Source organism: Zalophus californianus, chromosome 14 (assembly GCF_009762305.2).
Source record: "Zalophus californianus isolate mZalCal1 chromosome 14, mZalCal1.pri.v2, whole genome shotgun sequence".
Taxonomy (NCBI): domain Eukaryota; kingdom Metazoa; phylum Chordata; class Mammalia; order Carnivora; family Otariidae; genus Zalophus; species Zalophus californianus.
This window is the reverse complement of record NC_045608.1, coordinates 46,065,773-46,091,035: the sequence shown is the minus strand read 5'-3', so window position 1 is coordinate 46,091,035 and position 25,263 is coordinate 46,065,773. Positions and strand designations below refer to the sequence as shown.

The following is a 25,263-nucleotide window of genomic DNA, read 5'->3' as shown; positions in this document are numbered from 1 at the left end:
ATTTCTGTAACTTAAGAGATATTCATGTATCTACTTCCAATAAAGTGAAACAATAAATCCTTATTTCCAAATTGTGGTTTTGTCTCATTCCTATATGAGTCGTTCACTTAGCAAACCAACACTTCACACTTCCTTTTTCCCCTAAGTGAAATATTTACTGATACACAAGAGAAAAACCTATTTGTAATGTGAAGTAGGTCATTTACTGAAATATAAATATGAGAAGTTGAATGGGGGAAAAATTGCTTAAGGTAGCACTACTTAATTTTATACAGAAGGGGTAACTTGGTGCCAGGACATAAGTTAACGTAAAGAACAATAAGAAACCACACAAAGAACCAAATCTAAAACGCTCTCTTCATATTTAATATTTTAAAAAGCATGTTCACAGCACACTCCAAAAATGCCACACAGCAATGGTTTGCTGCTCTTTGTCAAACAGAGTATGTCAGAAAACAAAACTTTTAAATGGTTCATGGTTTTTAAAATTAGTTCTCTGAAATTTCTGTAAAGCCAATAATCACCAGTCATCTAAATCCTTGTTTGAGTAGTAAACATTTCAGAAATGTAATGAGTGATCTATCCAAAATCACATTTCTCTGAAATGCAGTTAAAAGTTATTATAGCAGAAACAAAAATAAATATTTTTCTAGGAAGAACATATTTGACATTTTAAAATAATGTTAAAGAAGCTTTCAAGTGTAAATGATGTTTAGACTGTTACTTTCCAGTACCAGACAGGAAGTTTGGGTTATTAGTAGCAGAAAGTCTGGGTCTCTAAAGTCAATCTGACTTCAGTAATAAGAGGAATGATTACATTGTCGTTAATGAACTTCAACCCTAATAAAGCCAATGTACTTTTCCACTACAGTGCTTGCTTTAAGAACTGACATCCAGCCAGTACTAAAAATTATGGAGAGAGGCCAGTAGTTCAAATTACTTTGTTAATTTGGTACCCAGGTTGTTTTATACATACTTTTCATCATGTGATTATTTAATATTTCTAATTAGCTTGCTCTATTTCTCTCAAAATCAATTAAGTATATAGTATGAATGACATGTAAACTGAACTTTGTTTCACCAACTTCATTAAAATATGTCAAACATGGTTAATTATTATACTCCACCCTTCCAGATAATTTACATTTTCATCATAAATGCAAAGCAGCTGCACCAGGAGGTCTATCCTACCACTTCACCTAAATGTAGAAAAACTGAAAGTTAAATTTAAAGACTTTGAATAGTTAAGAAATTCTTACACATTTTTCTCTTTCAGAGATCTGCGATGCCCTGTCTTGGATATGAGTACGGAAAAGAAAAATTCAGTTCATATTCATGATGTACCAATAACCTTCTATTTCTGTCAGTCATTTTAAAACCAAATTTCCATTTATGTCACCTACTAAGTAGAGAAGAGATTTTCCTTTAGAATCATGGTCACAATCTGGAAAAAAAAAAAAACAAAAACCTAAGAAGGGCTAATTTTAGGCCCATAAAATATCTGAGGAAAGATGTAACACAAAACAAGGAGGTGAAAAATGCAAGTATGTTGTAATGAAAGCCTTCCTTGTAAACACACCTGTCCTTTCCTCTCATGTTTGGCAATGTTACCTAAGTTTTAAAAATTCTCATCAAAACATTTTATACCACGAATCCTGTAAAATCAGGTTGATTTCAGCTAGATAACCTATAGCTGTTAAAGAATTATATTATCCTGTTTGTAAGATGAGAGGTAGTAACATTTTATTCTCCCAACGCTGAGCTACAAATTCCACACATCTGGCATATGGATTACAAGGGGGGGAAAAAAGCACAGAAGCACCATTGTACACTCCTTCATGTTTTGGTATTTCAGGCCACCCATAACTTCATTTGCCCTTGGCAGCTGACAATCACCACTGTGTTAACAATGAAAGCAGTGGGGGTTGGTGCTATTCATCATATAGGACTGGCGGACCTCCATCATCTTTCAAAAATGAAGCAGCTTTCCTTCCATTCTTCTGAACATGATCTTCGTTCATTTTCTCCAAAGCTTCTATCTACAAAATTAATACATTGAATTCATTTGTCAAAATCTTACTTCACAAAAACCATACTTTAGATTGAACCAGCATTTTTACTCTTTTAAAACTAGGTCATTCCTAAGGACACTGGCCTTGAATTAGAATTACAGTGTGTGACACACATGACAGTGTCTCACAGACATGCATTACAGGGTGACATATACGTGTATGTTTTTTACTTGACTGTATTATCAAGGTCAATATTTAGTGTCTTTATCAATCTAGGAACTAGGATCGCATGTCTTACTATGTACTCCATAAAGCTTTCAGGAAACAAGAAAAAGGAGATTCTAATATTGTTTCAACAACAGTAGCAACACCTACTTACTGAGCAACTGTACTGTGCTAGAAGTCAGATTTACCATCTTCCTGTGACTTCTCTGCCTTTAGGTTCCAGCACAGCCTGGCCAAATTCAAATCATACTGAGGAGTTCTGGAACAGACTCTATACATTCTCTGCTTTGGTATACTGTTGGAATAATTAGCTGCTATTTCCCTTTTTGGTTTTTGTTCAATTTTAAGAGAACTTTTCTGTTGGAAGATTTTTTTTTTTTTTTAATGGTTCTGTAGATCCATATTATAATGACTAGGCATTTCTAAGGATGACCACGGCCAACTTTCCCTATTCAGTTAAAGGCAGGGACCATGTGTGACGGCTTTCTGTATCACCCAGAGTGTTCACCAGCCCACTCCCTCATTCATAAATAGAGGCAACAGGAGTATACTGGTAGTGGTGTTATTTGTCCATCTTAACCGAACTGTGAATTCCTTGAAGAAGTGTTCTGCTGTAAGTCTATCCTAGGTTTTCTCTGGAAAGGACCAAAAACATCTCAAGGAAAGAAAAATCTCTACTTTTGCTTTTGAGGGGATAAAAGGATAAAATGAGGGGCGCCTGGGTGGCTCAGTTGGTCAAGCATCCAACTCTGGGTTTTGGTTGCGGTCATGATCTCAGAGTCGTGGGATCGAGCCCCACGTCAGGCTCTGCACTGGATGTGGAGTCTGCTAGAGATTCTCTCTCTCCCTCTGCCTCACCCCACCCCTTGCACTTTTCTCTAAAAATAAATAAAAATAAATAAATAAATAACAAAACCTTAAAAGAAGATGAAGAAGAAAATGAGCTCTGGGTTTCAGCTATCTACTCCATCCAGCTCTCTATTAGCAGGGTGAAAAACAGGCACACAGAATTACCTCCGCTAAGAAATCAGCCTCATTATCTGCTGAAATGTTTAAGCCTGAAACAGCATTAAAGAGTTCTCGTTCACCAAGGGCTTCTTTTACTCCTCCTTTCTGGAAAAACTAGTAAAGAAATATAAGTCAGTAGAAGATATTATAGCAAGGTTCTCTTGAAAACAAAAAACAGAGAAGAGTATATAAGATACACTATATCTTATAATATATAATATATATGTGTATACGTATAATAGTATATAAGATATACTGTATCTTGTAAGATACACCATATCTCATAAGATACCAGTGAATTCATACCAGTGAATTCCTTCCATAATTTTTTAAACCACAGGTTTTCTCATTTCGAATTTAACTATGCTACTCAGTTTCTACTTGCTATTTGTCCTCTTGAACACATCCGTGCTGCCTTCTGGATTTGTCACAATGCACCTTCTATAGCTATAAATGAGTGGTATATATAAAATTGGGTGGCACTGCTTTGAATGTGTTGACTCAAAATATTCACTAAATCCCGTGAATTACAATCTTTAAGTAGGTTCAGAAATTATTTCCAATACGAAGTTATTCGATCATTTAGAAAGACCATTCTTACCTGAATCTATTGCTAACAATTAATTTCCTTTAGAAATAGCAAATAAATGTGCCCCAACTCTGTGATTATTGAGTTTTACCGTCCCTAATGTGTTTCCTCTACCTCACAGAAATCAGTGATCAGACACCGTACCGCCAGGAAGACTATTCTCCTTTTAATGGTAAGAACAATGGCAGTAAGCACGTAGGCTTGCTAATACCAGCTTCACTTGAAGCACCGTGCATGTTAAATGTCTACCTGACTGCTTAAATATCTGCAGTCGAAATAAAAACTCACTCCCTTGCAAATTAAATTCAACAGCCCGAATGTGAGTCATGCAATCATATTGTTGAAAATTAAATATGACAAATTGATCTCTGTTATCTTTATCTCAAAAGCAGTTGATAACCTAACCCTTCCTTCAGTTTCTAAGAATATGATCATCTTATTTTTCTTAGGGATGAGAAAAATATTTGAATCTGTTATATCCTATAAAAAAGATGTATTAGCTTACATGCCCACCTGTGAGACATTCCTGCAGTCACGGAACAAGAACTCCAGGCCATGAGGATGGGTTGGTTCTACAGACTGACTGACGTCAATCAACCAGACCTATTTAAAGGCAGAGCATACGTTCAGTATACAATCAGTAATTCACATCAAGTCATTTTGTGTGAACATTAACAAAAAACGTGCTCCTCACCTTCCCGGCATGCCACAGCATGTTATACTCACTGAGGTCAGCATGGACAAGTGTACATTCATTATATAACTGCTGCATCAACTGTGGGAGGCAAGGCAGACATTTAGGACGTGAGCAACAATTCTAATTTACCTATGCAACTAAAATGTCTATGCCAACCAATTACTTTCCAGAAAAAGCAAAACTAGGTTAAAGAACTTATTTCCTCTTTATTTTGTACAGTCTAACACTGAGCTTTGTTTTTTTGTTTTTAGGTAGGGCAGGGGAACACTGAGACAATGGAGGGAATGAGTATGACACTCTTATTTCTTTGTCTGTGTGACAGCAATGAGGTCAGGAGACCAAATGGCAGACCTGGTTCCCCACAGAGAAAGAAAGCAGCCATATTATGGTCACTAGCCAGAAGATCTAAGAGCCACTTCCCTTTGGGCGCCTGGGTGGCTCAGTCGTTAAGCGTCTGCCTTTGGCTCAGGTCATGATCCCAGGGTCCTGGGATCAAGCCCTGCATCGGGCTCCCTGCTCAGCGGGAAGCCTGCTTCTCCCTCTCCCACTCCCCGCTTGTGTTCCTGCTCTCACTGTCTCTGTCAAATAAATAAAAATAAATAAAAATAAAAAATAAAAGCCACTTCCCTTCAAGAAAAGTGGGTGAAAGATTTTTTTCACCTTTTTATATAAAGTAAAAAGTACTTCCTGCCAGACACAGTGGGGAAGAGATAGTCTTACAAATTAAGTGGCATTATATATTCATTATTGATTTCTTATGGCAGAAATCAGCATTAATGTTTTATTTCTCAGCCTTAATAGAATCAAGTAGGAAAAGCCTATCACTACTTCATCTCTTTCCCAGTTACCCCACGGCCCAATGAAGCCAGAAAAATGAACTTGATTTTCCTCTGTTTTTTGGAAGCAGAGAAAGTTGGATTATCTCCCTAGCTCTGTCTTAAAAAATTATTTGGATAACACTTTCATATTCACATAAGCTGCTGCAGGACGTGAACGCTTTATGCAGAGACCACGTAAAAAGCACAGAGGCTTCTCTGCTATTCAATCAAAACAACTATAGAGGCAGGGCGCCTGGCCGGCTCACTTGGTAGAACATGTGACCCTTGATCTTGGGTTCATGAGTTCAAGCCCCATGTTGGGGGTACAGTTTACTTAAAAAACAAAACAAAAACAAAACTGGAGAAGAATGACAGTTTTAGTAACATTTTCTTAAGCTGGAAGGATCTCAGATGGAATTCAGTTGCTGTTCCAAAGCATAAACGGCTTCAAGATTCCTGACGTGCTCTAAGACCTGTGCACATATGAGAGACCACTCCCTCCCATCACTCTTATAACGAGACTACATCTGCTCCCCGCCAACTTCCCAACGACAGGCATTTTCTTAGCTGTTAAGAGCTAGGACATTCAAGAAGGCATACAAATTAATGCGGCATGACATCTGTCTGCCAAATGTAGAAATGTCAACTTTTATTTAATAGATTGTTTTGTGAATAAGAGCTTTATGCTTCCATGTCACTAATGCTAACCAAGGAGGCTTCATGAGCTCCTTAGCTCTATGATTTTTCTTCAGTGACTCAAGACAGCAGCATATTGATTTAAAGACAATTCTTCAATGTTAATATTCCGTCACAAACTTCAGTTTGTCCTTGTTACATGAACTTAAAATAGTATTATTTTAGGAAATTTTTTAAGGTTTAGACAAAATATTTTAAAAGTTGGTATGTGAACGCTTTATAAAAAGCACAACTTACATGAAGAGTTTGGTAGTAGGCTTCTTTCATTTCTTCACTACTGAGCTTTACTTCTTTTAATTTAGGGGCTGGAACTTGATCATGGCCAATAAAAGACATAACTAAAACGTGTTTCTTGAGTAGTACAACTGTTGGACAAGGAATTCCAGCTCTCTGCATTCTATACAGAAAGAAATAATTAAGAATGTAAAAATCAGAAGGAGAGAATATTTCACTTATTCAACAAATATCTAACAAGGGCCTGCAATGAGCTGGCACTATGTTCTGCCCAGGGGTTGGGGGAGGCAGAGACGGTAAAACCTAGCCTCTGCCCTTACAGAGCCATAGGCTGCTGGCAGGCACAGATAGATGAGGAGACAAGCATGGTGTCGTGTGGCACACGGTGTGGGTAGGAGCTACGGGAGCACGCAGCATCAAGGAAGCCTTAGTATAAGAAGTGGGTGAACAGGAATTAGTCAAATTAAGACAGTGTGGGGGAAATGCTGGTCTAGGGCTGGAAGCAGCTTGTGGAAATGCAGAGGCATTCAACAGTGTCCATTTGGGGAATGTGTGTCAATCAACATAGCTGGATCTTGAGTCGGAAGAAGGGCAATGTGGGTTGAAGTTACAGAGACAGGTGGGCTCCACATCAGAGAAGGCCTTTGAACTTTACACTAAAGACTACAGAAACAGTTGGAGAATTTTAAGAATGGCAGGGATGAGATCTCAAAAGTATAAAAAAGAGATTGAAGAGCAGCAAGACCTTTTAGAAAATTATTCTATTTACAAGTCTTACTATTTAGAAGAATTTTGCAACTAATAAATATGGATAATTACATTTGAAAGCAAATATCTTCAGAACAAATAAAGATTAAGCATTTAATAGATTAAGATATGGAAGTTTTATTGAGAAAGATTATTACTATATTACTTGGTTGATAAATTCCTTGATAAATTCTGCTTAGAGAATTGAGAACCAAGTCTAATAAAGCAAATTACAATTTGGTCAGACTGCCTCCAACAAATTAACATTAGACGTAATAACAAAAAAAACCCATTATTTATAATAAGCCTAACTGAAAGCTGAACATTGACAGCATGTAGACATATACAAAATGTCTTAGGCAGAAAATGACTTTGCTTCCCTCAAACTTTACTGAGGAAAGAAAAAAGAAAATGACTTACTCATCCCAAAAGTATGAATTCAGGTTATAGCCAGGAAATATTTTCTTACAGAAAGCCTCAATGAACACTAGAATTTCGAGGCCTTCCACAAATTCCACAAATGAATTCAAAAGAAAGCATGGATTTTTTTGCCTGGCTAGTAGGCCTAATAAAAAAAAGTAATTACCCTAGGTAACTTCTAGCACAATGGTTTTCTTTACCTTGTGAGATTGTGCATTTCTTTTTCTGCCCACATGCGGATGATCTTACGTGGATTTAGTTTACTGAAGCGATCTTTAAACCTGAAATCATCTTTAATATATTTGTCACGATTCTTAAACTCATTAAGGGTTGTTTTAAATACCTTGATGGCACATTCTGTAGGTATAATTTTACTATCTTCCTTTTCATCCTCCATGCTAAGTGGAAGGAAAAAAATTAAGTCAGTGTAAGTTGCCAGCTCATAAGTAAAACAATTTCAAAATCAAAATTCTATGATACAAAAGTAGATCTATCTTCTCTAAGAATGTCAAGCTTTGGTGGTTTTTTTAAGCTTTTAAGTTTTGGGTCTTAATAAAACCTTAGGACTTGGTTTTTTATTTTTTATTCATTTATTTAATTTTTAGGATTTGGTTTTTTAAATAAAACACTTTCAAATAAATTGTCAACCAGTTTTCAACAATCCATAATATAATCTTCACTTAATGACTATCAAATCAAACTTGAGGAACAATGAAGACATACAGGCTACAATCAACCTGGGATGGTTTATGGGCAAAATTCAATAAAAGCAACACAATAGAAGAGCTTTTTAAAATGTCTCTTTTACTTCTAACAGATAAAAAGGTGAGTAAAGGGGTCCCTGCCCTATGGATATGCAAGGAGGGGCAGGAGAGAATAAAAGTACATGAATAGAACAGGTCCCTTTGGATTAGGAAGGCCGGACAAGGCTTCATGATATAGGTGGCAACTGAACCAGAACCATGGGTAGGCTATGAACAAGTATAGGCTCAGTATTAACAAAAGTAGAGTTGGAAACTACAGGACACATCTGAGGAATAGGAAACACTATAGTTGAGACTTGGCTAGAAACGGGAAATGAAAGAAATCAGAGCTGAGGGTCAGGATGGAGGCAGATGTGTAAAGAGAAGCCTGGATGTAGGAATCATCAAGGGTTTGACAGACTTCACGAAGATCAAGTCAACGATACTATCAGGATAGAGGTGTGGAGCCTACTTAGGATGCTAATGTAATGTTCCCTCAATAGTGAGTCACTGAAAGGCCTGAAACATGGTGGTGGCAGTGTGAACAAGTATTTACCTTTAAATATGTGAAGGGATGTTAGTGTGGAAAAGAAGGGAACTCTATTTCCACAAGATAGAATAGGACTCAAACCCCCAGCCCTTTCCTTCTGTACCATATTTTCCCAGCTAAGTCCTTTTCTGCCAGTTCATCTCAGGTTACCTGAGTATTCCAACCTATTCTCTTTCTGTCTTCTCTACCTGGGAAATTTCATTTAGTTCCAAGGCTTTATTTATTTACTTCTTTTAAAGAATTTATTTGAGAGAGAGAGCAAGAAAGAGCACGAGAAGGTGGGGAGAGGGAGAAGCAGGCTCCCTGTTGAGCAAGGAGCCCAAAGTGGGGCTTGATCCCAGGACTCAGGGATCATGACCTGAGCTGAAGGCAGACATTCAACCAATTGAGCCACCCAGGTGTCCCATAGTCCCATGGCTTTAAATATCTATATACCGGGGCACCTGGGTGGCTCAGTCGGTTAAATGTCTGCCTTCGGCTCAGGTCATGATCCCAGGATTCTGGGATCAAACCCTGCATTAGGCTCCCTGCTCAAGTGGGGAGCCTGCTTCTCCGTCTCCCTCTGCTACTCCCCCCACCCCCAACTCGTGCTCTCTCTCAAATAAATAGAATCTTAAAAAAAAAAATCATCTATATACAGATAACACCTACATTTCTACCCTCAGTTTCAATTCTCCAGAACTTCAGGCCCATTTACCTGATCCCTACTTGACATCACTTGGATGTCCAGCAGGCATCTCAAACTTAACATGCCCAAAACAAAATTCTTATTAATTGCACCCTAAACCTGCCTTTCTTCACACTCTCATCTCAGTAAATGGCACCACCCAGCTGCTCTAGCCAAGAATGTATCCTCTTACACCCATCCAATCCAACAGCACACACTGTTGACTCTTACTTTCAAAGCGCATCTCTATGGTCTCTTCTATTCTTCATTTTCACTACACCCCCTTAGTCCAAGCCACTGTTCTCTCTTATTTAAACTACTACAATAACTTTTTAACTGACCTTACTGCTTCTTCTCTTACCCCTCCTATAATTCATTTTTCACACAGCAGTCTTAGTAATCTTTCAAAACAAAAATCAAATCACAGCTTTGGTTCCCACTACAGTTAAAGAGCAGGCTCCTTACCCTGGCTAACAGAGTCCTACCTGATCTAAGCTCTGCTTACTTCTCCAGCTCCTCTCTCCCCTTCACAACTGTTCTCCCAGTGTACTGGCTTTCTTATAGGCTCTCAGGGATACCAAGTTTGTGCCTGTCTTAAAGCATTAACACTAGCTGTTCTCTAGTCTGGAATGTTCTTCCACTTGATCTTTACACAGTACCCTGTACTGTGTCATTCAAATCTTAGTTTAAATGTCACTTTCTCAGAGAACTTTTCCTGACCTACTAATAAAAAGTAGTGAACCAGTTGCTATGACATCACCATATTTTAACTACCATAACACATATCTGATGTTTTTTGCTTATTTATTACTGTCTTGAAAGGGGGTTGGGGTGGGGAGGAAGTACATTCTATGAGCTCAGGGATAAAGCACAAGTTACTATTCCAATAATGGTTGATTACTTGGCCAACCTGAAAGTGAGAGAAACCAGACAGCTTTATGGTGGGCAGAGTCCCAAGATGGCCCCTAAGATCCCATCCCTGGTGTACACACTCTGTACAGTTCCCTCGCCTCAAGTGCAGGGGGAGCAGACACTCTCTCGATTAGCTGACACTGTACGGCAAAGGTGATGGTACAGTCATTCCCAGGACTATACTCCATTGTCTCAGTCTTAGCAGACTGGAGGGAGAGATTCTCCTGCCAGCTTTGAAGAAGTGATCTGTTGTGTGAAAGGGCAGCATGACAAGCACCTGCAGGGCCCTCTAGAAGTTGAGAGCAGCGCTCCCAACAGCCAACAAAAAAGTAGAGACAGTCCTACAGTGGCAGTGAACTGAACGACAGGGAAGAGGACCCCAAGCTCCATAAGTAATGCAACCAAGCCGACACCCAGATGACAGCCGTATGACCCTGAGCAGAGAGCCAAGCTAAACCATGCCCACTACAACTTCCGATCAACAGAAACTATGAAATAATAAGTGAGTGTTATTTTAAGCTAAGTCTGTGGTAATTTGTTACATATCATAGAAAACTAGCAAACTTTTAAAAGCATTTACTTTTAGAAAGCTTGTAGAAAACCTAATGCTCTCTAGTTTTGCTAAATTACAAATGCCCAAGTACAGAATACCAATTCCACCAGAAAGAAAGAAAGATCATTCATTATATCAAAGTATCATTAAGCATAATGGGAAACAAAGGATAAACAAAGCAGTTGACAAGACAAAGGAATACAAATGGCCAATAAAGCACTTGGAAAAAATGTACAACCTTAATCACAAATACACACCAAATATCAAAATGGTACTTTTCATCTTTTACACTGACAAAAATATTAAGTTTGATAATACTAATAAGCATTAATGAGGATGAGGGAAACAGATTCATACTGCTGCATAAATTAGTTAACCTTCTCACAGGGCAATCTGTCAATATCTACTAACATTTATAGAGTGTACTACCAACTGTAGATCTGACTAGCTCCTCAGGAAATTGCATTTGCCCTATTAAAATTAAAAGATAAACACAAATTAAAGATTTTTGACCTTTGATGTGACATGTAAGAATTTTTTAAAATTTTTAATAAATAAAAGCAAGATATGCTGCTTGCTACAAAAGCCAGCTGGTACTCTCCATTCATTGAGGCCTTCCACTATTCAACAAAAAGGAAAAAGAGTGTATACAGTCTGTGCCCCAGTAATTTCAAAGCTAGAATTCAGTTTAAGGATATATTTGCAAAAGCACACCAAAGCAGATGTACAAGGATATTCCTATAGATGTACAAGGATATTCCTATCTGTGTACTCTATTATGTAATTATCTTTTATCAACTATAACAGTCATTGCTATAATGTTCTCCTCCTGGCTATGCCATAAGCCCATTAACATAATGGAATGTGCTACTCTAAAAATGGGATGTTATAAGCTTGGAAAGATCTATTAACTGAAAAACTAAGATCCCGAACAGAGAGTATAATCTCTTTTGTATAAACAAATTTAGGGGTATGTGCATAAAAATTTCTGGGAGACTAAACTAAAAACTGTTAACAGTGGTTATCTTTGAAGAAAAGATCTGTGAGATGAGAGTTGATAAGATGATGGCTACTTTCCATTTTAATCCTTTCTATAGAGTTTTAATTTCTACCATGAGTAATCTCTCATTTTAATTTGTGCCACTAAGTTATATCTGCCTGGTCTTAGGGAACCCTTAAAGGAAATTTAGGAAGAGGGCAACAAAGCTTAAAGTAAGGAAAAAATAAATATTTATTAAGATTTCCTTATACCAGTCATTATCAAATATGATCTCATTTATCACCACAAAATCCTATGAGGTAATAAGGGTCAGTTTTTAAAAAATGTTTAGTAAATTGCTCCAGATCACATAGCTTAAAAAATGTTGAGCTATTTTATCCTAACATTCATTTTTATCCTTTTCATTTTGAAACTTAACAGTATAATTCGATATATGATTACACATGTATGTCTCATACAGAAAGGGAGACTAGTGGGACGCCTGGGTGGCTCAGTAGTTAAGTGTCTGCCTTCGGCATGATCCCAGGGTCCTGGGATTGAGCCCCGCATTGGGATCCCTGCTCCACAGGAGGCCTGCTTCTCCCTCTCCCACTCCCCCTGCTTGTGTTCCCTCTCTCACTGTGTCTCTGTTAAATAAATAAATAAAATCTTTAAAAAAAAAAAAAAAAAAGAAAGAAAGAAAAGAAAGGGAGACTAGTTCAATAGTTAAGAAAACCAAAGGCATAAAAAAAAGAAAAAGAAAACCAAAGGCAAGGACTTAACCAATAATTGTTTGAATCCCCTAAGTACACAGTAAATACCTTCTGAACCTAAAAAGAGCTAGAATAATTCTGGAATCTATTTTAACATTTTTGTCTGTAAACATCATTGAGGCAAAGGAATCTCTGAGGTAGTAAGCCTTGCTGGTTGACCTCAGTAGTAAGTGACCAGATGATTTCACATTCCTGGCTTAAGCACGTTCTCTAAACAGGCTCCACTTTAAAAAAATGTCTCCCTTGGGGCGCTTGGGTGGCTCAGTTGTTAAGCATCTGCCTTCGGCTCAGGTCATGGTCCCAGGGTCCTGGGATCGGGCTCCCTTTTCCATGGGAAGCCTGCTTCTCCCTCTCCCACTCCCTCTGCTTGTGTTCCCTCTCTCACTGTGTCTCTGTCAAATAAATAAAATCTTAAAAAAAATAAAAATAAAAATAAAATGTCTCCCTTCCTCATGCCATTCTTTACTCATCTAAGCCCTTGTAACAAAAGTGAAGCAGGTAAGATCTAAATAGCCTAAGATCTTTACAAGATGTTTCCTTAAATGATGCAAGCACTATTTAGTTGGTATTTCTTAAAGGATCAAGAGTTATAAGGGCAAGAATCAGTAACTGATCTAAGCATATCCCCCTCAACCTGGGGCTAAAGGACCCCATAGTGTAAAGACCATGGGTTTTGAGACAAACCCAACTGCAAATTTTGCTCTGTCACTTACAGCAGCCTGTATGATACAGTATTACAATAATGTAGAAAATAATATATGCATAGAAAAAAGACTGAAGGAGTCTACACAAATTGATTACTGGTTATCTCTAGATGGTGGGATTAGGATGATTATTTTTCTTTGTATGTCCTTATATTGTCTAGTCTTTCTAGACACTTTTTAAACACTTCTTAAATTACTCTGCTTGCCAGATAGCACTAATTTTGCGTAAATCTATTTATATAGGGAGAAGGGGTTAAGATTTTATTGACACAATGGTACTGCATTTTGCTCATTTACCTCCCGCCATATGCATGAAAGACAACAGATTCCTTTCCTGTACTAATACAGCCAGTGATTGTCTCCAGCATTCCAGAGTTGACCATTTTATACATAAGTAAACGTGTCTTAGGATCAACTGCTTTTTCCTGAAAAAGATAAAGCACTATAAATGGAAATGACTGATAATAACAAAACAGTTTTTGAGCCATTTCTAGTATCTAGTATATTCAAAATATATGCTTCTTTTTACCTTTATGATTTAATTTACCTAGATGTACATATAACAGGCTCTTAAAAAAGAGTGCTGTCAAAATACATTTCATTTCCATAACTAACTCCAATGCCTATGAAAGTGAATAGCTAAAAGAACTTAAAAATCAGACTCTTGCTTAGTCAAAATCTTATTTTATCTTCAAAGTTTAAATAGCTCTGTTAGTGTAGTTACTATTAGTTTTTTTCTAAAGTTTTAAAAATTACTTTATTCTCAAGATATTAGATTCTATCTTCACTAACGTAAGACATTAGAAAATTATGAATGTCAGTGTAACAAGAAACGATTTTTTAAAATCTCAAAACATTCATATTCTAATTATGACCACTAAAATGTCAGTTTTGACATGAAGTTTTGTTTTGTTTCTTCCCCAAATATGACATTTTCTAATATGAACTTTCTATCAAAGAAAAAAATGTAAGAACACTAACTGCAGTAGAATGCTCCTTTTTCTCATGGAGGCGGGCACTTCGACGTTCTTCTGAGTAGGCATGTTGTTTTAAAGCATTGAAAACATGGTTTGATAGTTTTAAATCCATTCCAATTCCATCTCCTACCTGAAACTCAGGTGCAAACTGCCAAAAAGAAGAAAAAAATTAACATCTAAGTACTTTAAAATGGGGATGGTAATGACAAAAAAACAAGATCAGTCTTTACTTGGAACAGGTTTCTTACTCAGTCGATGATTAGGCTATAAAAGCAGAACCCATCGGTATTAGAGAGAAAAAAAAAATAACTCACTAAAAACCCAACAGAAAGGAGAGCAAGGCTATTTAAGGAAAGCACAGACAATACTGAATCACATCTAAAAACTAAGGTATTTCAGCATATGCTCTGCACCGTGCTTTTACATTAGACAAAGGACACACTGAATTTTTAAGGCTACCCCAAATCTTACCAAAGAAATACAATCTTATAACTAATGATTTTCAAGGAGTGGGTTAATATAGCAAGGTATGCCCACACCATGACAATTATGTTCTAGAGCTGACTGGCCAATATGGTAGCCACTAGCCACATGTAGGTATTTAAAGTTAAATAAATTAAAATTAAATTAAAAATTCAACTCCTTGGTTGCATCACTCAAATTTCAAGTGCTCAATTGCCAAATACGGTTACTATTAGTTAATACGGATATAGAACATTTCTATTATCACACAAAGCTCTATTGGAGAGGGTTGTTCTAGAGTCAGATCTGGACTATTTCTAGAATTTAATAAGTTTACAGGGCGCCTGGCTGGCTCAGTCAGTGGAGCACGTGACTCTTGATTGCAGGGGTCATGAGTTCGAGCCCCACACTGGGTGCAGAGATTACTTATAAAGCATTGGGACGCCTGGGTGGCTCAGTCAGTTAAGAGACTGCCTTCAGCTCAGGTCATGATCCCAGAGTCCTGGGATCGAGTCCTGAATCGGGCTCCTTGTTCAGTGGGGAGCCTGCTTCTCCCTCTGCCTTCTAATCCCCCTGCTTGTGCTCTCTCTCTCTCTGACAAATAAATAAAATCTAAAATAAATAAATAAAGCATTAAAAAAATTATAAATAAGTTTACTTAAGTATTTGTGTTCTAAAGTCTAAATGTTGGGCGCCTGGGTGGCTCAGTTGGTTAAGCGACTGCCTTCGGCTCAGGTCATGATCCTGGAGTCCCGGGATCGAGTCCCACATCAGGCTCCCTGCTCAGCAGGGAGTCTGCTTCTCCCTCTGACCCTCTTCCCTCTCGTGCTATCTCTCATTCTCTCTCTCTCAAATAAATAAATAAAATCTTTAAAAAAAAAATAAAAAAAAAATAAAGTCTAAATGTTTTCTATTAACCACAAGATTCATAAAGGAGGAAAAATGCTAATTTTTCTTTTTTAATTTTTTTTAAATTACATTTTATTTCTGATTTTGCAGGGGTAGTTGAGGCACAAGATTAAACAATTCAACAAATTAGGGGCGCCTGGGTGGCTCAGTCGTTGGGCGTCTGCCTTTGGCTCAGGTCATGATCCCAGGCTCCTGTGATCGAGCCCCGCATCAGGCTCCCTGCTCCACAGGGAGCCTGCTTCTCCCTCTCCCACTCCCCCTGCTTGTGTTCCCTCTCGTGCTGTGTCTCTCTCTGTCAAATAAATAAATAAAATCTTTAAAAAAATTCAACAAATATAAAAGGGAGTTTCTCTCTCCCATTCCTATCCCCCACTGGTCTCTGTTTCTTGGGTAGGGGTGCTATTGGAAAATAATATGCTGAAAAATAAATATGCTACTTTTATAAGAACTATTTCTTAATTTTAGAATCCATGCAAATAAAACCAGTTTTCTTAATATTGTTGTAGAATTTTATTCTGAGGTTCAGTCTCATTAGTGGCTCAGTTTCATGATATTGCTATATTATCATCTACAACATCTTTAGATCCGTCCTTATGAGGTATATTTTTAGAAATTTAAGATACTATATTTTTTAATTAGTTGATTAATTTAAAAAAATTTTTTATAGAAGTAGAGTTGAAGAGATATCGTATTTAGAATCCCATGTTTTTAACTTATACCAATAAAACTCTTGATTCAGAGATAATACTTCCTGTAACTTACATTTTCCATTCTGGCTGTATTCTTTCTCCCACATACTACTTCATCATGTTTGGTGGTGATGTCTTTTCCTTTTCCAATAAAACCCTTTTTGGGAGTAGGAACTGGTTTTGCTAAAGGCGATTAAGACAAGTCAAGTTTATGTAAAAGTAGCAAAGACTGAATTGTTGCAGTCAATATTGTCTGAAAAGATATTTGAATCTAACAGTAACTTACCAAATGAGATTCAAAGATAAATATAAAATACAAGGATCCATTGAAAAACTTAAGTCTTCCTCTGTCCCTGTCCTACCCCAACCCCCAGAAAATAAAAGTACTGATACCTGGTATGTAGGGATCATCACAAGTGTCTTGCCAGTCAACCTCATCCTCAGAGCTATCACTGTCTTCATAAGGATGCACTTTTCGGTAATTTTCAAAGGAAATGGAAACTTAAAAGGCAAAAATAGGTGAAGATTTACTTAGGAGCATGTTACAAGCACTTTCTGCCACCCAGTGGAGGTGTCATAATAAGGTCACAGTACCTTTGCTATCTCCATTGAATTTTTTTTCTTCACGCCTAAGCTGTGCATCATATTCTCTGTCAAATTCCATCTGTAGCATCTGAGCCAGCATTAGGTCGCTGGAAGTGTCAATGTTTTCTCCAGTAATAAATGGTCCTTCAGTGACACTATTCAAAATAAGGCAACATAAACTAATGTGCTTGCATAAACAGATGCTACCTATCATGAGAGAAGAGTGCCTTTTCACTGTTACAAACTGTACTGAAGAAGCAATGGGAAAAACTTGATCACATCATTTACCTCCTGTCCAGCTGCCCTCTGACCAATGTCAGGCACTTGTGAGAGCACCAACTAGGATTAAGAGAGCTGCAAGAGAAAGCTAAAGGGGCTATAATAAAATCTAAACCGAGACTCAAACCTCATTTGTTCTGTGTTCTGGAGAAAGAACGTGGATGAAAAGATAAAATCTAAGCCATTTCATCAAAACTGTATCCTCCTTCACCATTTGCTAATTTGGAGACCATGTGGCTCAACTGCTGTAATAACTAAAACCCAGAGAAACAGAGTGGTTTGCCCAAGATAGTACTGACAACTAATCATAGAATCAGGATCAAAACTCAAATATCAGTGAACTCCCAGTATGGTACTCTTTCTACTGCATTGCTTTTCAAAATGTGTTTCTTAATCACTGGCCAGGACAATCGCTAATGAAATCCTAAAACTTTAATAAAAAGCTCCTAGACAACATAGATTCTTTATGAATTTTACTTACGTGACTTCAGGAAAAGCGGCAGCTTCTTCTTCTAACTGCAATTCTTTAGCCAGCTGTTCACTCATTACGTCAGCCAAGGAACAAGATACTGTATTTTGAGGGGTAGCCCATGGACACTATTTAAAGAAAAGAGAGGGGTTAATTCATAATCATGAAATTAAAGTACCTTCCAAACTTGAAAATAGGGTTATCTTTTGAGAATTAAAAAAATCAACCCAAAATAAATAATTACCTACTTAGAGAAATCATCTAAAAAGTAAAAATAATGGGGCGCCTGGGTAGCTCAGTCAGTTAAGCATCTGACTCTGGATTTTGGCTCGAATTATGACCTCAGTGTCGTGGGACTGAGCCCCACATCAGGCTCTACGCTGAGCAAGGGAGTCTGCTTGAGATTTCTCTCCCTGTCCCTCTGCCCATCCCCCCCCCGCCCCAGTTCACAGGGGTGCTCTCGTGCTCTTTCTCTCTCAAATAAATAAATCTCTAAAAAAGTAAAAATATCTCCCAGCTCAAATCTAATCAAAGATAAATGTAAACTAGATCTGTCAGAAGCACTTTCTAACCTGTTTGGTAGGTATGTCCTTTTAGTTGAGGAGGAACATCAGGCTCATGCATATATAGCATCACCCCACTACCTGATGAGTTCACGCAACTACCCTGTTCTGATTCCATGCTCACAAAATAATCTGCTTTTAATCTGGCTTCCCATGTAGACTGTCTCCCTCTCTTTTTTTTTTTTTCAAATATTTTATTTTTAAGTAATCTCTATACCCAAGATGGCACTGGAACTCACAACCCTGAGACCAAGAGTTGCATGCTCTACCAACTGAGCCAGCCAAATGCCCCCGAAGACTCTCTTTTAGGACAGACTACACCAACTAGCACAATTCAAAACCCACTAAGAAGTTAGGCCTCATTCTAATTCAAGGAGTAAATCTTCTACATGTGTAAAGTGTATGTCAGCCCCTCTCAAGACATCTGGGATATGTTAAAACGAAAATGACAATGACAAACAATAAAAACTACATTTCTGAACTTTAGAAACTGAGAAACAGTCTTGAAACAATGCCACTACAACAAAGCAATATTCTGTGAGACTCTTCTTGGACAATCAGCCAGTTAGCCTTCCTCAATGACATCACTATCTCAGCCCTTTTGAAATACAAACCGTAAGCTTATTTCACAATTCCTAATTTTTGAGGGGGCAAGCTTTACTTAGCAGCAGAAAATGATTACATTTGATACTCTAGTGATTAAGACCACTAATATTGAATAATATGTCTAAATCTCTCTTGAACTGACCCAGCTTTCTCCATCTCCCTTCTGAGATTCTACTCCAAGGTTATCACCCTCCCATCACCAGGCTACTCTAAGAGAGTCCTAATTCCAGTCCTGCTTGTTTCCATTTTTCACACCATAGCACAACGCCTTTTCTAAAACGCAGATTTGATTAGTTCGGTTTCCTTACTTACAGCTCTTGACTGTTTTAAGGTTTCCCACTGCCTTTAGGATAAAGTCCAAACTCATTCCTTAACTACTGCTGAGTGTCTAATTTAGAATTTAGAATATAGCATATGATGATATCTGTTTTAGCCAAAAACTTTTAAGTCAAGTTTAGGTCCTCTAGCTGGCCTACCACCCTTGCTCAGGTTCCATAGCACTGAGGCTCAGGAATTTACTTGGTTCAGGTTGTTAGGATGAAGCTCTTAAAGGTGATAAATGATAACTGTATTTATGCCTAAGTGAATTAGAATCAAGTTTTATCTAGTCTCATCCTGAGATTAATGAGATGCACCCAGCACATACCTATACTAGCCTACTGCACAATTATTCCAGCCTCACATAAACCCAGATGTGGAGAAAATAAGGAAGGTTTTCTCAAGGTCTGGTGTGACTTTCATTCACTCATATCTTCAAGTGCAATTGAGTAGTCTCCTGGTGAGGCTTTTGAGGTCTAGAATCCTGAAGTTCTCTGTAATCTGGAGAATATAGCTATCTCTTGGCCAATGACTCCTGCTGACTTCCTTCTGAATCCTCTAGGTAGAATACATAATGCTGCCCCCTCACCTAGAAATGTCTGGTCTGATCAGTTTCAAAGTCCAGGCTCCAAAAGGCAAATGGCTGTATTCTCTAACTCAGATCTGTCAACCACACTTTGCAATGACAATAGAATAACAGACAACACTAGAATATTCACTATATTTGAATCACTTGCCTAATATACATAATTTGCGTAATTATTTGAGACCTACAACCACTGCGTAGTTACCGTATCATCCCCACTTTATAGACTTACAAACTGAAACACAGAAAGGTTTTTTAACTCAAGATAACACTGTAGATTTGAACCAAGGCAGTAAGTAGAACTTAAGGGGCTGCCCCAGCATTTTGCTATACTGCTTCCCTAACCACCTTGTCCTGGAACGTGAGAAGCAAACCTCTGTACCGCCTGCACTATGAAATCCAAATTCCTCAACAATGAATGCCTTTCACAATTTGACCTACTTTATCTTTCCAGTCTCAGCCCTTACGTACCCTCTGCTCTAATAATAATTATATGCTAATATAATTAGCCCCCCCCAAGCCTTCACACATGCTCTTCTCTCAGTGGATTTTCTTCCTCCTCTATTTCCTCCAATTAAGTAAGCATCACCAACTCCGTAAGGCTCTCTCAATTTCATCAGATGAAATCAGATCCTTGTCTCTGTGCTCCCATACCACTGTGCAAATACATTTAAGTGCAGGACCAGTGACTGTATTAGAGTTAATCTATCAGCCACAATACAACATGAGCCCCTTGAAGGGCAGGGTCTTCTCATTCTCAGAGCCCAGCATAAAGCTTCAGACGTAAAGAGGCACTGAAGTATTCACTGAATAACATGTGCCAAAAAGAAACACTGGAAATATTTCAAGGAACTGCCAGGCTGTCCCCAAGTTGCAGAGGTCTGATGCCTTTCTACACCCCTACTATTCGAACATCCCTTTCTCCATCTTGAAGTTGACCCCTTTGGCCAGCCACTCTGGTGCTTCTAGTTGTTTGCCAGCAGTCAATTAATTTTACTAAGATGTTAAATAAAGTATTAGCTGACAATTTCTCAGAAGAGGCAAAATTGACAAGCAGGGACTATTATTTTGAGGCAGAGACTGACCTAAATCCAAGATAGACTGAACCAGAAAGGGAAACACATACAGACCACCAGAGAGCACCAAGATATCCGAATCACCTGCTCCTACTGATATTGCTCCTTGGAGCCTTGTACTCCAGAGCTGTACTTCCCCTCCTTATACCTCTGCTAACCAGCTCAGCTGGGCAGACTCACACTGGGGCAACTTGCACGGGTAAAGGTAAATAAGGTAACAAAGGCTGCCAACTTCCACACTCTTAAATACAAATTCCTCAAACCAGCAGTCAAAAACCCTCCATAAAAATTCTTGGGCTGTATGAGAGACAGCTGCCAGACAGGGGGCAATGTGCCATGGGCACAAGGGGTTCAGAAAATTTATTGGGACCTCCTCCTATGAATGGGCACCGAGGATGTATATAGAGGAATCATCTGTCATCACCTTGTATCTCCTCAATAAATCGAAAACACTTTGTGAATAGAGAAACTTTATTAAATGTTAAAAATAATAATAAATTTAAGGAGATAGAGAAAAAAAGCCCTCTATAATCTTGCTCTGCCTTCACTATCCAATGTCATTTCCCACTATTCCCTTCATCAACATAAACTCCCCACAGCATCAAGATCTGATGGGAAACCCCAAACAATCCTTCCCAGTTAGTTATTCTGCTTTAAATGACATCTATTAAGCCCATAACCAGCTCCCTGATTGTTTCGTTCCTGTTTGCTTAAGACCTCTGAGACCTGACCTGTTTTCCTCTCCTCTGGAAAACCCACCACTGAACTCTGGTCCTTGGAGTTCTTTACTACTACCACGTTCTTCAACACCAGGGTGGCTGCAGGTTAGAGGGAAATTATCTCTCTTTCCTTACATCTCCTAGAGATGCACACCTAGCTACTCATCCTGCAGACAACTGTGGGGAAGAATCAAGTAAATAAAAAACAGTAAATATGAAGGAGGCACATAACAACAAAAATTCAGTCCTCAACTTGAAGCAACTCAAGAGAATCATAGCCCACAGGAAGGTCTCTTTTCTGTCCATGCAACTGAAAGATGTAATTTGGGTAGAATATTTAAGTGGGTAATTTTACTTCTCAAGACAAGGGCCTCTGGAAAACATCACTTGGGGTCTTTACAACACTAATCTTTTTTTTTTTTTTTTAACTTTTAATGTTAGAGTAGTTTTAGAATTATAGAAAAATTGCAAAGATAGCAGAGTTCCCAAATATCCCATACTCAGTTTCCCCTATGTTGGTATTGTACATTTGCCATTAATTAATGAACCAATATTGTATATTATTATTAACTAAAGTCCATACTTTATTCAGGTTTCCTTAGTTTTTCTGTAACGTCCTTTCCCTACTTCTGGATCGTATCTATCCAGCATACCATATAACATTTAGTCATCATGCCACTTTAGGACCCTTTTGGCTGTGAGTTTCTCAGACTTTGTTTTTGATGACCCTGACAGTTCTGAGTACCATGAATTCATTTTTTACAGTTCTCTTTCCAACAGAGCTACTCCAACATTTCCTCACTTCTGCCTACAGTTTGCCAATCCTCCACTCTTGGAATATCTACTAAAATTCTTTGTCCATAATAGCAGTTTGGCATTTTATAACTGGCACCCCATGACCCTGGGGGAGGGGTCCCCAAAACCCTTTCAGGGTGTCTGTGAGATCAAAATTATTTTGTACTAAGACATTCTCTGTCTTTTCCAGTCTTATTCTCTCAAGAGTGAACAGTGGAGTTTTCCAGTCTACAACAGATCTGGTAACAGTACTCTGATGGCTTGTGAAGTATGTCCTTGAATATTCTCGCATTTCCCAAAAATATCTAAGGTAGTAAGTTTAGGATATAAATGTGCATTTTTAGAGATGAGTTCAGTTTGTTCTCAGTACATCTACTATGCTTTTATTAGCCATCTTTGATTATATCAGCTATAATCTATGCATCTATGAGGATGGATTTTCTTCATATATTTCAAATAAAACGTCCCACAACAGACTAAAAAAGGTCTTCTATTAAATCAGACATTAGAGGTGACTGGGTGGCTCAGTCGGTTAAGCGTTTGCCTTTGGCTCAGGTCATGATCCTGGGCTCCTGGGATGGAGCCCTGAGCCTGCTTCTCCCTCCCTCTCTGTCCCTCCCCCAGCTCATGCTCACTATCGCTCTCTCTCTCTAGTCTTTCTCAAAAAAATAAATTCTTTAAAAAAAAATCAGACATTAAAGAGATTTGCAAAAATACAAAACAATAGTATACCACTAATTTTTTTTGTTTTGGAAAATGGAGGGTTACATATAGAAATGTTATTTATATTAACACATAATGACTTTTAAATCACTTAATAAAAATTTTTCAATATCTGTTTTAATTTCCGATATGACAAGTATCAACAGATGTAACCAATATAAACAATTTGGGGTCCTCAATGATTTTTTTAGAGTATAAATTAGTCCTGACCAAAAAGTTTTGAGAATCGCTGGTCTTTGACATTCTTTACATTTTTCAAGACCTTCCTCAAATCTCCACCTCATCCACGAAGCCTTTGATAATCACTTAGGTCTTCCAAGAGGTTAGAGGAGGAAAGGATTAAGAGATACTTGTAGCATCTAACTGGGCTGTGAAAATGCTGTCTTCCTAGTAGAATATCAATAAATCCCAGTATTATTTTTTTGTTGAATGATGAAAATGAAATTTTATATTTCTGATGATGCATACTTAAATGAAAATATGACTGATAACAAATATTTTATTACTGAATTAGCTTTGTAAGTGAAATTTGTTCTGACATTAGGTATCCTGACCAACGTTTGTCTCATTTGACAGTTTTATCAGCCTTTGGGTGCTTAACTGAAGGAATTTAACATGTAAAGCATATATTTATTAGTATCTAGCTACTGATTTTGTCTTTTTATGTCTACTGATCTTGGCCTTGTAAACAAGGCTTAATAGATGAAATAACACAAAATAACATGTAGATGTAACCACATTTGCCAAAGGATTATCTTAAATTCTCCCTACAGTTGTATGAGAACGTTCATAAAATTAACTTTAATTAAACTTTCATAAATTCTTTTTAATAGCCAATTATTTCTCTTTTCTCTGTTAAGGCCTAACCTAGAGATTTAATAAAACGAGGGACCCTTTAAACGGAACCGATATTCCGTGACAGCATGTGAAAAACAATTAGGAAGCTATAAAAGTTGGATTCTTTCCAACCTTAATTTGAGGAACACAACATCCCAACTGAAGCACTCTTGCTTTCAAGCAAACCCTCAATACAGCGGCAGAGGAGTCTTTTCATCCTTCTGATGAAAGTATCATGCAAAGGAGCAGTCTGAAAACCAGAAACCAAACGTGAAATAAACGTAACAGTTGGTCATTACAGGAAAATGCTTAAACGTTAAAGCCCAAGCAGATGAGAATTCATAACCGTTTTTTACAGTATATAGTGTACACCCGAGTATTAGCCTGGGGGAGGGAGGTGAGCCTGGACTTACCTTTTACTCCTTAAAAAAACAAGAAACGGTCTCAGTCGGATAATCGCATTTGTCAAGTTAAGGAAACAGCTGCCAAAATGACCTTTCCGTCGGGTTTTTTATGTGTTATTCGGCTGACTCACTTGGCCCGTGAAAAACAAGATCGTGCTTGATATTCCTCAAACGTCAGAGTCTCTAAGCCAGCCCTGCCCAAATATCTGCTACGGACGTTCAGAAATCAAGGCGCAGAACTAGCGAGAGAGCCCAGACCGCCGAGAGAGTCCACTGGCAGCCGCGGCCGCCCTCCCCACCTCTCCCATCCCACCCCGGCAGCCCCGCCACCCGTCCCCACCTTCCGAGGTCGCCAGAGTCCCGCTCAGAACTTCCCGAGTCGCCTGCGGAAACGCCTCGGCGCCTGCCACGTTCTCCGCGCCTCCCGGGAGGGCCAGCCCGGGTGACCAAGGCAGGTGCGTCAGCTCCGACCGCCACTCACCTTGCTGGGTCCCCAGGGTGCTGCGGGCCCGGGCTTAGGCGCCGCCACTCCGACCAGATCCATGTTGGAAGAGAAGACAGCGACGAGAACAAGGCAGAAAGGTGACAGGACCGGGAAGCAGCCTCCGCGCAGGAGACAGGCGGCGGGGCTGGAGCGACGGGCTGCTGGTGCCGGAGCTGAGGTGACAGATGGCGGCGCGGCCGCGTCCGGAACTACATCTCTTCTCTTCCGCCCGCTCCGCTGGGACCGTCGCTTCTGATAGGCCGCCCGCGGGGGGCTCCGGGTTTTGCCTCCTTTCCCCGCCCCCGGCGGCCCGCACTTCCGGCCGCTGCCCCGAGCCCGGGCTGCCCTTGCTGCTGGCTCTGACTTGTGGTCGTGGTCGCCCGGTGCGGGACGGAGCCGGCGTCGGGTGTGGCTTCCTCTGGCCAGGCTGTACCCTGTTGCCGCACCGCCTTCCC

General features: G+C 38.8%; 1 protein-coding gene across 3 annotated transcripts; it reads right to left on the bottom strand.

Moving 5' to 3' along the window:
• Nucleotides 1-345: 345 nt before the first annotated feature.
• RIOK3 (RIO kinase 3) lies at nt 346-25,182 on the bottom strand. Of its 3 annotated transcripts, XM_027576098.2 has the most exons (14): nt 24,806-25,158; nt 24,053-24,170; nt 17,710-17,825; nt 16,959-17,104; nt 16,758-16,865; nt 16,438-16,547; nt 14,309-14,452; nt 13,625-13,752; nt 7,647-7,844; nt 6,283-6,442; nt 4,529-4,609; nt 4,348-4,437; nt 3,252-3,359; nt 346-2,039 (listed from the first exon to the last, which is right to left on the bottom strand). In XM_027576098.2, exons 3-14 carry the CDS (start codon nt 17,772-17,774, stop codon nt 1,932-1,934), a joined length of 1,446 nt encoding a protein of 481 aa, XP_027431899.1. In that variant the 5' UTR covers nt 17,775-17,825; nt 24,053-24,170; nt 24,806-25,158; the 3' UTR covers nt 346-1,931. The 3 variants fall into 3 exon arrangements, with proteins under 3 accessions (XP_027431899.1, XP_027431898.1, XP_027431900.1); XM_027576097.1 differs by lacking the exon at nt 24,053-24,170 and having other exon boundaries at nt 24,806-25,160; XM_027576099.1 differs by lacking the exons at nt 7,647-7,844; nt 24,053-24,170 and having other exon boundaries at nt 24,806-25,182.
• Between the last annotated feature and the right edge of the window lie 81 nt (nt 25,183-25,263).